The 16,125-nt window shown below is 31.5% G+C and overlaps 1 protein-coding gene across 2 annotated transcripts in view; it reads right to left on the bottom strand.

Annotated features, from left to right (window-relative positions):
• The window catches only part of TASP1 (taspase 1), a 253,668-nt gene that overhangs the window by 35,656 nt on the left and 201,887 nt on the right, over positions 1–16,125 (bottom strand). For both annotated transcript variants that reach the window (XM_003758180.4, XM_031951085.1), the window contains exons 12-13: positions 9,292–9,402; positions 334–407 (exon numbers count right to left, since the gene is read on the bottom strand). In XM_003758180.4, the coding sequence (XP_003758228.1) occupies positions 334–407; positions 9,292–9,402 (185 nt within the window). The remainder of the gene's footprint in view (positions 1–333; positions 408–9,291; positions 9,403–16,125) is intronic.

The following is a 16,125-nucleotide window of genomic DNA, read 5'->3' as shown; positions in this document are numbered from 1 at the left end:
TGGAAAAAAAGTCAAGCATTTAACAAATCCCATTTGTTTTGAAATTTCCTTTTGAAAGGAAAAAAACATGATATCAAAAAAGTAGCACTGTCTTATCTATGCTTAAACAAGCAGCTGTTAAATGTGACCTTAGCAAAATAGGGGCAGGCCTGTAAACTTCCCTTAGGTGGTTTTTTAATATCTTGTGCTGTTCATCACTATTCTTCCATAGTTCTATTCTCGAAGTACTGCCAAAGGGAAGCACAGAAGGAATATACTTGAATCAAGTCAGCTTGTCATAACATTTTACTGGTTCTAGATTTTGCAGGTTACAAAACAATTTCAACTGCTTACCTTGGCTTTACCATCCTGGGCTGACATATATCCCACACACATGCTCTCAGTTGTATGACTCCATAGAAACTCCACTATCATAAGAGGAAAAAATACAAATAAATGAATTCATATTAAGAATGGAAAATAAATCTTTGCATTTTAATAAGAGTTTAAAATGAATTTTTGCATTTTAATAGAATAATTAAAGATAACATTTCCATAATTATTAATATTCAATACTTTCCATTTCCTCCTTGGTTTGAATTAAATCATGCATAAATGTCAAGAATGATTTAATACTTACAGCTATGTAATACCATTTATTATGGAATGAAAATTGAACTTCTTCCTTGTCAAAATTTATGATTATTACATATAAGAAATAAGAGCTCTTCTGTTTAGAACCTGCAGTGTTTTTGTAAAGATCTATAAGTATACAAACTGAGTGAATGTAATGTTCTATAATATAGTTTCTTATTTAAAAATAATTTTCTGAGCATAGTAACAAACCAAAGTGTGTTTTTTCTAAGGTACACCAACCAAGTCTTTAAAGAAAATGTCTCTACACCTGTCTTTTTTAAAATGTCAGAAGTCTATGATGGTCAAAATGCATTACTCAACAATGAAGCCTATGAATACTTGGCCATCAATTTGTTTACATCTATAAGCCAATTAAGCCTGAAGACAAGTATTTGAATTCAGACACAACTTTAGGATCAGTGATCCTAAGATTTTGAAGCTTTTGCCAGACATCTGTGGAAGAAAAAACCAGGAAGGGGGGGGAGGGGGGAGAGAAGAGTTTTCTTTAGTAATGTGGCTTATTCCCTCATAATTAATTAATCACCCAATCTGCCAATCTGCTCAGCAGACTCTCAACTGAAGGGTATAAGAAATCTCCCATCACGCAACTCAAGCAAGCAAATTTTTACAGATGGTTTTTCTTCTATATACAAAGTCTGGGATATTCAATCTTCTAAGAGACATTGGATTCAATGGATTGCTGAATTTCCCTCCCCATCATGACAATGCAATTATATTTGCATAGAAAACTGACATTCCTTCAAATCTACTTTCATCCTTGTCCCCAAGTAAAGGATGATAATGATTGATAAGTAAACTTAGAAAAATTTAAAAGGGAGTAAAATAAGAAAAATTTTTTTGCTTTGTTCAAAATCCATAAGACTCTGTAAAATAGCAAACCCCCTTGATAATTTAAAATACAAGTCAATTTGCAAAAACTGAAATTACTCAAAGTCTTCAAGAACCACTTTTATCCCACAAGACGAGTTATACATGTAAAAGATGTATAACTACATCTTTTAGTAGTGAGTACTTCATTATAATACTCTTCACAAAATACAGTAATATTCAGTTATTCAACATGAGGAAGAAAGGTTGCCAACTTAAAGTCTGAATTATGAAATATTTTCAGAGAACAGAATTTTATTACTTTTTAGAATAGATAGCAAGTCAAATAAAGTGAACAAATTGTTTTTAAGTAAAAGTTTTACAGAAACTTTCTTTAATAAGAGAATAATAAGCATATGACATTACAGTTTTTAATTTATAGATATATGCTTCACAGGTACCTGAACAAACCTTGTGTTATTCCAAGTATTTTTAGCCCTACCTCTCCACACTATTGCACAGTTAATTTGTATTATGAGAAATAATTTTGCTCAGCAAAGGTAAATTTCCAACCAGACCACATTCAAATGATCACAAATAACTGAATTAACATAATCAAATTTTACAAGTTTAATAAATTCATATATTTTCTTGCCCTTAGAATTAGTATATTTCCATGCTAAATTTTTTCATATCTGGCAAATGCTAATTTCCAAGTTCTATGTAAACCCTTAGAAAACAACACATTAGATTTTTTTGAAAATAGCTTTGGATTATCATTTAGAATAGTGACAAACCAAAATGATTTACTGCCAGAATGAAAGCCTTCACCTGGAAAATTTGCCTTAGACAATTCTTTTTCCCTAGAAAAGTTAGAAATAGTAAAATTTTGGCCTATTGTTAAAAAGCTGAATAAAATACTATTACTGGTTAAATTCTTTCAAATGTAAAATTTACATCAAATGTTATATTTACACTAAACTCTAATTTTCAGTTACTTGAGCCAATCTTTTTTATTCAAAAACTAGATAGTGCTCTGGATAGAAAAATAGAACTGGAGTCAGAAAATTCCAAGTTCAAATTTAACTTCTGACATTATCTGTGTAACTACAAAAATGCCAACTTGGGCCTCCGTTTTTTCATCTGTAAAATGAGGATAATAATAGTGCCTACTTCCTAGTGTTGTGAGGATCAAATGATCTAATAACTGTAAATTGCTTACAATGCTGTCTGGCATTTGTAAAATTGTGTTATTGTAGCAGTAGCAGTACTAGTAGTAGTAGTATCAGGATAACAATAATATAGCTTCTTGTTTGAATCTCAATAATAAGTAAAACTCAGAACTTTAAATAACAAGATTATTTTTTTAAAAGACGAAAATTGCTCAATATATTTTAACATTCATTTATATAAAAATGAAAATTTGAATTCTGATATATATACATCCACCAATTGACATCAGAATGGCTCATGTCAGATGACTATGACATGAGGAAAGGAGAAGCAGTGCCAATATATGTTTACAGTGACAGAAACTGTGTTACACAGAGATGTGTAGAACATGTGTTCTACCAAGATGACAAGCTAACGGGTACTGGGAGGAAAATTAGAATGATTTGTACATAATGTTACAGGCCAGTCTCTTTGCAAAATTGTTAAAATTACATTAACTGCTTTCAGACTACTGTATTAATCCCTCAGGGTATACCTCCTGAGAGGGGTTCCACTTAAGATGTACTGACAACATACTATATGTGACAGCCCTTAACTCAAACTTTGGAGTTTGCCTTCTAGTGACATTTAAATTGGAACTACCTCATCTTATGTGCTAGTTAACTACTATTTACACATTGCTTTCTTCTTAGAGCTCTTGTCTAAGCAAAGAATTTCCCAATCAGTCATCTTAAATTAAGATCAAGCAAGCAAAATTTCCTTACCAGGACTGCACTGAAGTTTTCTATATGTAAATAGATTCTATAGTCTAGCCAGATAGAGAAAACTTCTGACTCTGGCTGATTTTTTTTAAAAAAATTGCTCTCCAATTGTTAACAGTCCTCAGCAGAATCGAGTCCCTTGATCATTTAAATGCTTGCTGCTTGGCCTTACACCCAGAACTTCTTGCAAGGAAAATGGGAACATAAGATGAAAACCTACTTATAAAAGGATGTTGTCAAACCAACCACAAGCTCTTAAGCCTGTGGGTCATCAAAATACTCTATGCTCTTTTACATGGTGTTTAAATTATTGTTTATTTAATAAAAATAATTAAATTTATTTTAAAAATTAAGAATGAAAAAATATACATTTTAAAAATCGTCCTCTTAAAGTTTTTTCAGAGCTATTGAATGACTGACCCTTGTAACCTCTGCCCACCTCATTTTATTCATCTGTAAAGTACTCACTCTTTTAGGGTTGATGTGAGGATCAAATTAGATAAGCCTTTTGTAAACCTTAAAGCACTACATAAATTCTAGAAATTATTATTATTAATATAACTGTAAAGTACTCAACAAAAACCCATGACAATGCTATCTTTTCTGTCACTTCTTTTATATCAATATACTACCATAGAATTTGCATAAAATTCAATTGCTAATTCAATTTGATTCAACAAACTTCTTGAATCTGGAGATACTGGAGATTAAAAAAAAAAAAAAAAAAAGGAAATAAGTTCCTACCTTTAAGAAGCATACTTACATTCAATTCAGTGGACACAAATGCAATAATGCAATTACAATTATAATAAGAATGCAAATATAGTTGGAAGGTGGGAAGTTGGATGAGGCAGGAAGAGAAAACTATTATTTGTGGGAATTATGAAGGCTTTACTTAGAGGTAAATCATGACTTGGGAAGTAAAATGTGACAGAGAAATAACTTGGGATGGGAAACACAGTAAAGATGAACAAAGAATAATGTTGGTCAAATAATACCTTACATCATATTTTATGGTCACAAAAATATTGTGTGGCAGGCAAAACAAACTATTATTGATGACAAAGTTGAGGTTCATACAAAAGGCTCACCCATAGTTCCATATTTAATAAGTGACAGAAGTAAGACTAGCATCTAGCTCCTAGCTTTTCTAAACACATATATCCAGGATATATAACATGAATCATAAAAGACTACCCAAGTTTTCATTTCATTGTACTGAAAACTGCTTGAAATAGTAAACCATTGAAGGGGCTGAGGGCTGGATTTTTTTTAAGATAAAGAAACTGTCATTGTGACAAGATTTGTTACAAGTAGATTTTATTAATCTGCCAAACAATTTACTGAGCACCTATAACAAAAGAGTGATCTATAGTATCTTTTGATATATGAAAAATTAGCTAATTTTTTGAAATATCTTCTTATTTTAGAAAACTGCACTAATTGCTAGTCATATAGGAACTCAAAGTTCCTACTCTATATTTCAGAGACCAAGAAAGAATGGGTTCCAGGGCTGAGACTTTGTAGGGATTAATTCTAAGTCCAATGACTGCAGACGAGGTAATGCATGAAGTAATTATTTGTAAATAAATATTAAAATTTAAAATATAGATTAGGAAAAATGAAACAATTTTTTTTAAAAGGCCAAATACTATGAACACAAAGAGAAAGTACTAGAGCTCAGGTAACTCATTTGTTAAAAGTTCAGATACTATATCTATAATTAATTCATTTTATAAATTCCATCTTCTAATATTTTAAAATAGAGAAAAGTCAATCTTACAGAAAAACTGTCAATTTTAATAATTAGAAAGTATTACGTTTTTTTTTCCTCAAGATTATTTCCCCCCAATACATGCAAAGATCATTTTCAAAATTCATTTTTGTAAGATTTTGTGTTCCAAATTTTTCTCCCTCTCTCCCTTATCTCCCTCCTTCCTAAGATAGCAAATAATCTGATGTAGGTTTAATATGTACAATCCTTTCAAACGTATTTCCATATCTTTCATGTTATACAAGAAAAGTCAAACCAAAAGGGAAAACAAACATAAGGGGAAAAAAACCCAGCCAAACAAAAAAGGTAAAAATACTAAGCTTTGATCCATACTCCATCTTTATAGTTCTCTCTCCGGATGTGGATGGCATTTTCCTTCTCAAGTCTATTGAAATTGCCTTAAATCACTGCATTGTTGAGAAGAGCCAAGTCCTTCACAGTAGATCATCACATAATCTAGGTGTTACTATGTACAATACTCTCTTCTGTTCACTTCACTCAGTATCAGTTCATACAAGTCATTTCAGGCTTTTCTGAAATCACCTGTTCTTCAATTCTTATAGAACAATATATTACATTACATTCATAATTCACAACTCATTAAGCCATTCCCTAACTGATAAGCAACCATTCAATTTCCAGCTCCTTGCTACTATAAAAAGAATAGCTACAGAACATTTTTGCACATGTAAGTCCTTTCCCATCCTTAATCCTTGCAATCCTTGCAATAGAGACACAGAGTTGTCTTAATTTACATTTCTCTAATCAATAGTGATTTAGGGCATTTTTTTCATGTGACTAGAAATGACTTTAATTTCTTCATTTGAAAATTGTCTTTACATCCTTTCACTATTTATCAATTGGGGAATGACTTATATTGTTATAAATTTGAGTCAATTCTCTATATATTTTAGAAGAAAGTGCTGTTGAAACTAAATAGCAGACACTGTCCCTGCCTCACAACACTAGGTCTCTGCTACCTAACAGGTATCTTTAATTCCACTTGAAAAACAGACTTCTTATTTACTTCAGGATAAACCTGCATTTATTGCAAAAAGACTAAAAGTGTGGTTGACTCTTTTTGAAAAGTCACATTCTGAGAAGGTTTCTGTGTTTTCAATTTAAAAAAAATTAAATGGCCAAATTTTAATGTAGTGTAAATGCAGAGTGAATTGCCTAGTCACAACTGCTTAAAAATAGAGTGCACTATGTAATGGAAATAAGTGATATTGCCGGGTGCCACAAGAATATATCTCCTTTGAAGTGCATGTGTTTATAAATGCTCGCCAAATTTTTAATGCCAGTAAAACCAAAAGGCGGTTTGGAATTTTTACTTACAGTAAAAATGACCTTTTATCTTTTTAATGTTCCAGGAAGCATCAACTCAACCTAACATTTAAAAAAAAAAAAACCACAGCATGCTTTGGTAACAGCAAAAAAAAAAAAAAAAAAATTAATCATAAGAATAATTTTTCCTCTTCTGAAAAAAGGGGAAAGAACACACTAGTATGAAATTGCAATGGGAAACTGCAGAGGTTATCATATTAAAAATGATAAAGGAAATTAGTAATTTTCAAGCCATATAAAGAAGTAAAAAATTAACATCTATTATTGTATTATGATATTCTAATGTTATATTAACACCCTTAGTTAATATAAGGAACATCTATTGACCTCCCTGCTAAGAAAGGAAGCTAATTAAAACTTAATTAACCAAATATAATAAAATATCATCATATGAATTTATTAAAAATACAGAATCCTGTTTAGCTGGAAGAGCTTAATATCCTTTTTTTCCCTTTTAAGTAAGGTTTCCATGCCTACTTAAAAATGGTTGTTGTTTTTTAATCTACACTTTACATCAATGAACATTTTCTTCTAAATAACAAAAATGTCTTTGTAGAAGGCCTACTGCCAAAGATTCATTGCATTTCCAATATAAACCCTATTTTCTTATATCCCTAATGCTTGTACATTCTCAGCTTTTGTTTTTCCTAGCTGTCAACAATCCATAGAAAACCATGCAGCCTGTTTCTCATCGTGCTGTCTCTCCCAACTGGACTGATCCAAACATGGAGCTCCTATTCACTTCAAAGGAAGCTGATTCTGTGCTCAGATCAGCTCTACAGGGGCAAGTGAATAAGACAAGAAATGGCACTATGTTGAGAGAATAGGAATTTATCCCATATAATTATATTTGGATGAACTCTAATTAAAGGTATCTAATCACAAGCTTAAAATAAGAGAACTCATTATTTTCTTCACTAGAAATCTCTGTATGCTTTTTTTTTACATATTTATTAACCATGTTATGCACATCAGCATCAATAAACTCCATCTGTAAGCCTTGGCAAACATATGTAAGGTATATATGGCACTTCAGCAGGTAAAAATTCATTGTTGTTCTCTTAAAAATGAATTCTTTTCATCTGTTTCATTCCAAGGGCAAGCAATTGTTTTGTTTTAAAACAATGATTCTCTATCCATACTTTGCCAGCTTTTCACAACGGTGATATGGGTACTGCAACCATGTTCACATCAAAGTTGTCTACTTAGGAGATCATTTGCAAGCCCCTGTCTTTTACTCTCCTTTTCAGTTGCTTGTGAACTTTCTTACCTCCTGCCTCCCCACCACATGGATCATTACCAATATTCAACTTCCAGAATGTTTTTTTTTTTTTTAAAGGATAGCATATCCAAGTTCTGAAGTAATCATGTAAAGTAAAAATCCAATATAGTCAAAATTATCTTTCAAAACCATTAAATCAGCCATTTTACAGTGTTTTATATCCATTTTAAGTGAAAAAGTTAGGATCTCTTTAAAAGAAAGTACTCTGTATCAGAGAAGAAATAATTTCTATAGAAATAGAATGCAAATTTTATTTTTCATTGTATCCAACAAAGCCAGGAAAAGAGATAGGAACCAAGTTTTCTACTCAAGGGAAAACAAAAACAGGTGAAGACAGCTGTCAGGAAAAAAGTCTTAGAATAACTGGTATTTGTTAATTGATAGAAAGGGAAATGCCATCCTAAAAGTATATGAGTACAGATCAGCATTCCCCCCACTTTGTTCTTGATTTTGTCTGATGTCAGTTAGGTAACATACTTTCTGATCTTTTCCATGTGTAAAGCATTTAATAATGTTTCCTAAGAAGTTTGTCAAAAAGTAATAGGAAATTGCCCAAGCTGCTTTTAAGGAGGAAATTCTACTTGATCTACAATTTTCATAAGTATAGGTGATTACAGAAAGTGTTGAAATTAAAAAGCATTTTATTTTATTTAAAAAGTATTTTATTCTATGCATTAAGTACAAAGGTTATATAAGAGTTTTACATGCTTCCAAGAGCAAGGAGGTTATAGTAGAAAAAACACTAAAGTCAAGAGTTGGGTTCTCTGGGTTACTCCAGTGCTCTGGAGGATTCTCCAATGCTTACTAGCTGTGTGGTAATGAACAAGTCACATCTGTAAGCATTGGTTTCTTCTCTTAAAATCAGTAACTGTTAGGGGATTCAAAGCAAGAAAAACAGCATGATATAGTAAGGGAAAAAACCCAATGATTTTTGTGCATAGGCCTTGAATTCCAATCCATTCTGCTGCTCATTATCTATGTGATATCAGACAAATCTTTTCCCCTCCTGGGTTTCTTAATCTACAAAACGAGGAAATCAAATTAGATATCCATAAGATTGTTTATGGTTCTGAATCCCTACTCATGTCGACCATGCTGCTGACAACCAAGGGACCAGTGAAGTTCCAGGAGAAGTCATGAAAACACCCATCCAACTCTTGCCCTCTTGGAGCTTATAATTTGTACTCTAAAATATAAATGCTTATTTTCAAATAAAAATAAAAGGGAATTTAAATATATATGTAATATATATTAATTAATATTATTAATTATGATTATATATACAAATAATTATATATTTGTGTATTTATATATAAATAATAATAATGATGATAATTAATATATATGTATATGATAAACAGAAGTCCTAATTGTAGTTTGTCCTTTCCTTACAGAAGAATACTAATTTTTCTTTATATAACTTTCATCCTCTCAGCAAATATATATGTGTATGTATATATATATATAGATATATATAGATATATATATATAAATAAATATTATAAACTCACCTAAAAGGGTCTGTTTATCCTGTGAGGAGTCAGGTTCTGCAGAACATCTACAAGATCGGAGAACTATCACCCCACCAAGTACACCCTCTTCACTAGCTAAGAAAGGTGAACCTGTAGAAAATGTAAAAGGGGATTATTTTTCAATGGATATTCTTTCCAGTCCTTTCCCCTCCCATTTTTCTTTTTAACTTTGATTAATAAGACAGAAACAACAGCCAAGAAGGATACATATTTTCTGATAACTACTGTTTTTCACTACAAAGTAACCTTGTATGGATTGCTCAAGCAAACTTGGGCCCACTCACTGTCTGGCAATGACAGTATTAGGTTCTGCCAAGAAGACTTAAGTGAGAGGTTGAGTGTGCATTGTTGAGTTCACAATGGAATTGGAAACACCATGAGATTAAAGGACATAAAAACAAATGTATTAAAAAAAAAAAAAAAAACCAGAATGATTCCCTTTGATCAGTTCTTAAGGGTCACTTATTACCCTTTATGTGTTGTCAAAATTATACCACCAAAAGCTCTGATTTACTACCTTAGGTTTAATTTTAAATAAATGATTACAAATATTTTTAAAATGTTCCCAATGGTTTGCTTGAATAAGAAAGAAGTTGTGTTCTTAATTTTGAGAGCCTGGTTGAAATGGACTCTTTTAGATCTTACACACTGAATCACTGTGATTATCTCAAATACATTACATTTAAACTCGTATTTTGTTTGTTGTTGTTGTTGGGATATTTTTGTGTTTGCTTGTTTTTTGCCATGGACATCATCTTAGAACACTTGGCATGGATGATGTGTGAAGCAAATGAAAAAAATAAAAAGAACTATAACAGAAAACAGTAATAAAGTTGTATTTTAGCACAATCCAGATTATAATTCAGCAAACCTGCAAATACATAAAATAAAAACCAAAAACCTAAACAAACAATATAAAAATACATTAAATATTAAAATTGTATCATGTGCATTTAATCCCTGATTGTTGGCAAAGGAGGTGTTGACAATTAGACATCCTACAATTGCTTCAAAGTCATTACTTTGACTGACAATAATTATTATATTGGAGATGTATGGAAGAGTAACAAATTTCAGATTAATGGATTGAAAGATCAATTCTCCAACTAAAAATAACGAATAGCTCTTTGTATTTCAAGAATAAAGTAGTTTCACTAAAATAAAAGAAAACCTAGATTAAATGAATTAAAAGCAAATAAAACTATACCATAAGCTTTACCAGTTTGTTCAAAAAGTTATATAAGAGAATACACACACAAATGTACACATATATAAACAGAGTGGAGAGAGAGCTGGCCTTTTATCAAAAAACTTATGTGACACTAGCCATATCATATAATCTCTCAGTGCTCTAAGCCAGCTGTTTTAAACTCAAATAGAAACAGATCTTTGCAGGCTGCATACTGATTTGGAAAACTACAAATTAACATTATGTTGTATTGTGTTTTTATTTAGTTTATTAAACATTGCCCAATTACATTTTGATTTAATTTGGGCTGCATTCAGGAATGTTGCAAGTCTCTTGCAGCCAGGATGTAAGAGGTAAATTTGACGGCTCTGTGCTTAAACTGTGGTTCATAATCCCATATGGGATCTTGTAACTTAATGGGGGATTGTGAAACTATGATTTATTATTAGTAAATGTTTGATTTGTATACCTATTTTATAACTCTATCTTCTTGGGATCATATAAATTTCTGAGGTCAAAAGGGATTGTAAGTAGAAAATGTTTAAGAAGCCCTGCTCTAGACAACATTGCAAAATGGAAATTCTTAAGCCAGAGACTGTGAATTTATTTTTTAAAATGTTTTGATAACTGTATTTTAATATAGTTTTCTTTATAATCCTATTTATTTTATGCATCTAAACCATTATTTTGAGAAGGGGTTCATAGGTGCCATCAGATTGCCAAAGGGAACTAAAACAGCCAAGAACAATTAAGAATTAAGTGTCTAAGTTGCAGAGAAGGTACCAGCCTGCATACCTAAGTTGCCTCACCCTAAAGCTTCCTGTACCAATGATATCACAAGTTCAGTTCCTAACTTTATATACAACACACACAACACACACACACACACACACACACACACACACACACACACACAATTCAAAACAAGAGGAGAACACTCTTCTGTGATCCACATTCAATCCCCCCAGTGCTCCCTCTGGATGGCTCTCTCTATCACAAGTCTACCAGAAATGGTCTGAATCACCTCATTGTTGAAAAGAGCCATATTCATCAGAATTGCATAATTTTGTTTTTGCTGTAGTACAATGATCTCTTGGTTCTACTCCCTTCATGTAAATCTTTCTGAAATCATACTGCTGATAGTTCTTATAGAACAATAATAATTCCATAACATTCATATACCATAATTTATTCAATTATTCCCCAACTGATGGCCATCTACCCAGTTTCCAGTTCCTTGCCATTATAAAAAGGGCTGCTACAAACATTTTTTGCACATGTGGGTCCTTTTCCCTTTTTAATATCATTAATCTTTTTGCAAATTAAATTTTATTTTCAACGCAAATTGTCTCTTTCCCTCTACTACTATTCCACCCATTGAGACAAAACCCATTTTAAATAGATATATGCAAAACAAATTTCCATATTAGCCATGTTGAAAGAAAGAGAAGACAATACATGTATCATATCAACTCTCTATTGGAAAGTAGATAATATGTTTTATAATGAATCCTTTCGTAGTTGATCATTGTATTGATTAAAATTACCAAATCTTTCAAAGTGAATTACCCTTATAGTATTGTTGTTACTATATAAATTATTCCTGCACACTTTATTTTGCATCAGTTCACATAAGTCTTCATAGGTTTTTTAAAACTATCCCCTCCATCATTTCTTACATAACAATAGTATCCCATCATAGTCACATAATTTCTCAAGTCATTTCCCAATAGATGATCATCCCCTTAATTTCCAATTCTTTGCCATCATAGAAAGAGCTGGGATTATATTTTTACACATATGGGTCCTTTTTCTTTGATTTCTTTGGGGGAAAAGATTGAATAAAAGTATTGCTGAGTCAGAGAGTACATGCAACAATAGCTCTTTAGGTCTTAGTTCAAAATTGTTTTCCATATTGACTGAATTCACAGCTTAGATAACAGTGCTTTCATATACCTGTTTTCCCAAAGTACGTCCCCTCCCCCAACCCTTAGCATTTGCCATTTCTCTTTTGCTATTTTATGCAATCTGCTGGGAGTTGTTTCAATTAGCATTAAGACCATTTTTTCATGTGGTTATTAATATTGGCTATTTTTCATATGGCTATTATATTTCTTTCTCTGAAAAGTTCCTATTCACATACATTGAACATTTATTAACTGGGGATGGCTCCTGTTCCTCATAAATTTTATATTTATATATATATATAGGTTTATATAAATGAATATATACAGGTTTATATAAAATGAAAGTGCTATCAAAGAATCTAACTACAAAGATTCCTCTCCAATTTTCTAATTTTCTTCTAATTCTAGCTACATTTTGTGTGTGTATGTGTGCAGAACCTTTATAATTTAATGTGATCAAAATTAACCACTTTATCTCCTATGAATCTCTCTATATCTTGTCTGGTCATGAATTTTTCCCTTATCTATAGATCTTATAGGTAACTTCATCCATGTGCACTATTTTTTTTATGATGCCATCATTTTTGTCTATATCATGTACCCATTTTAAGCTTATCTAAGGATACAATGTGAGATTTTGGTCTGTACTTAGTTTCTTCCAGACTACAATTTTCCCAAGTTTTTTGTTAAATAGTGAGTTCTTGCCCCCTACAGCTGGGATTTGGGGGCTGATCAAATACTAGGTGCTTATTTGCTTTTGACTAAATCTTATATCACACTTGACAATAAGTGAAAAATAGATATATGAAGCCTGAATATTAAAGATTATAGCTTTGAAAATTAGAAAACAAGCAGTCTTTCTACCTTTTATAATTATGGAGAAATGAATTCTTAATTTTAAAAAGGGATAATTACCAAAGGTAAGATGAATTCATTCTGACACATGAAACTGAAAAGCTTTTGGTTCAACAGAATGAAGAGATTTAGGATAAGAAGGAAAACAAATGTATGGTAGGGAGAAACCCTTGTTGTTTTTTAAATTTATTTCTAAACAGGAACAATGAGAAATGTGTTGAAATTTATGTTCTGATAAGGGTTTAATATACAAGATATATATACAACTAAAAGAAATACATGAGAACAAAACTCATTCCTTAGTCAAGAACTGATCAAAGGATATGAACAAACACTTCTCAAAGAGAATCACAAATTATTCCCAACATGTGAAAATGCTCCAAATCATAAATAATAAAAGAAAGGTACATCTAAATAACTCTAAACTTTCACTTCATACCCAGCACATAGGCAAAGTTGACAAAAGATGAGGATGATTAGTGTTGATTGTAGAGGATCAGATACACTAATCAAATGCCATTACTCTTCGTCCTAGAGATTCCACCCATAGGCATATACTTTAAGGAGGTCAATGACTTCCCCTTAATAACTCCTCCAAAAAAAAGCTTTTATAGAAGCACTTTTTGTTTATCAACAGAATTGGAAACAAAGTAGATTCCCATAGTAAAACACATTGTGGTAAATGAATGGAATGGAATATTGCTATGTAGTAAAAATGATAAATGAGATAAGCATGGAAAGATTTATATGAACTAATGCAAAGTGAAGAAAGCATGGAAAACAATTTATACAATTACTACAATTTAAATGGAGGGAGCAACCATAGAACAATTAAAACAGAATATTTCAAAATTATATGGTTTCAAACTAGATATATGAAAAGAGAACTATCGTATTTGGTATAACAAGGCTAAGACATCTGGAACATTCCAACCAGAGTGCAGGAAATAAGAGAATTCATGAGTTGTAAAAAACAAAATCAAGTCATTATTCTACAATGAATATTCATTGTGGCAAACAAGGACTCGGCTACACTGTATTTTGAGAATAAATTCATAGTAGTTCAGTCATCTGCAATCACTTGAGATACAATAATAATTTAGACTGTTTATTTCTCATGACTCTCTCTCTCTCTCTCTCTCTCTCTCTCTCTCTCTCTCTCTCTCTCTTTCTCTCTCTCTCTCTCTCTCTCTTTATATATATATATATATAATTCGATGTTCTATCTACTTCATCATCTAGCTTCCAATATAGAGATCTGAAGCAAGAAGAGCAAAGGAAGCAATTGCAATTTAAACAAGAGATAATGAAGATGGGAATGTGGATATTAGCAGTTGGAATAAAAAGCAAAGGGAGTAGATTTGATAAATATTGTAGAATTCAAATCAATAGAGTTTCTTAACCAGGACTGACTCTGCGAAATAAGGAAGAGCAAATAAAGATGACTTCTAATTTGGCTATAATGAGTCCTACTGATTGGTTTCAACATACTTTGAACCTACCTTCCGCTAAATTGAAGTCCCATTCTCTTACAAATAATCTTTTTTCACTCTAATAGACCAATCCACCTATAATTTTGGAATGGGTAGGGTACCCACAAGTATTAACAAATAATAAACTTTATGATACTGCATAAGCCAGGAAACCAGAGTTACTTTCCTCTTCTTGGCAAAATGTTTTCTTTGATTTCTATGAATTTATCAAATAATCTCATTTTTTAATCACATATAGAGTCGCTATAAAAAAAATACTTCACCTTCTTTCCATTATGTTTAATAGTGTTTATTCATTTTATGAGATTCTTTACTTATAATGAAAAAATGACAGGAACTTTTAATACTACTTTTTTCTTACAAATATAAACATTCTCAATAAAATTACAATGGACATAGAGGACTGATCCCAAGTAGACTGTAGTCCTTATCAGGAAATTTGAAGAAAAGAGAAAAATAATAGTTCCTACTCATCCAAATGTGTAAGAAAAATAATATATTGTTTAGAAGAATTGCACATATTTAATCTTTATTGGATTATATGCTGTCTAGGGAAGGGGAGAAGTGGAGAGTGAGGGAGAAAAATATGGAACACAAAATTTTGCAAAGTAAATGCTGAAAACTATCTTTGCATGTATTTTGAAAAATAAAAAAGGTACAATTTATAAAAAAAGGTACAATATACAATTAAAAAAAGGTACAATTTAGGCTATGAAGCCTAAAAAATTAAAGAAAAAGAAAAATAATAAATTAGGACCATGATTTATGAAAATGTTCTTATCATTCATCTCCTAGTTCCCTGACTATAAGTTCTTTATCAGTTAACTCAAAAATTACTCATGTAAAATGAATAGAGATCAATTCTTGAAATCAGAGGCAACTAGATGGTACAATGGATAAACTGGAGGGCCTAGAGTCAGGAAGATAAATCTTCCTGAGTTCAAATCCAACTTCAGATAGTTATTAGCTCTGTGACTTTGGCAACTCACTTAACCCTGTTTGTCTCAGTTTCCTCATTTGTAAAAATGTGCTGGAGAAGGAAATGTCAAACTACTCCAGTATTTCTTTCAAGAAAACCCCAAATAGAAACATAAAGAGACAAACATCTGAAATCAGGCATATCTAGGATCAATCTCTGCCTTTACCACATAGTGGTACCATGGGTGCCTTCCTTAACTTGTCTTAGTCCCCAGGCAATTCTCTAAACCTGTAAACTCACAATGGGTAGCTGATCTGCATTGTTGTAGAAAATTTTCACACTAGAAGCTTTCTCTATAAAAATAAGCAAACCCAGATCTGGATTTTTTAAAAATTCCCAATTAATTCCAGTGGTTATAACACAAACTATACACACATATTATATGATATA

The sequence above is a fragment of the Sarcophilus harrisii genome, chromosome 2, assembly GCF_902635505.1.
Source record: "Sarcophilus harrisii chromosome 2, mSarHar1.11, whole genome shotgun sequence".
NCBI lineage: Eukaryota > Metazoa > Chordata > Mammalia > Dasyuromorphia > Dasyuridae > Sarcophilus > Sarcophilus harrisii.
The sequence above is the reverse complement of the archived record's forward strand: the minus strand, read 5'-3'. Positions and strand labels throughout refer to the sequence as shown.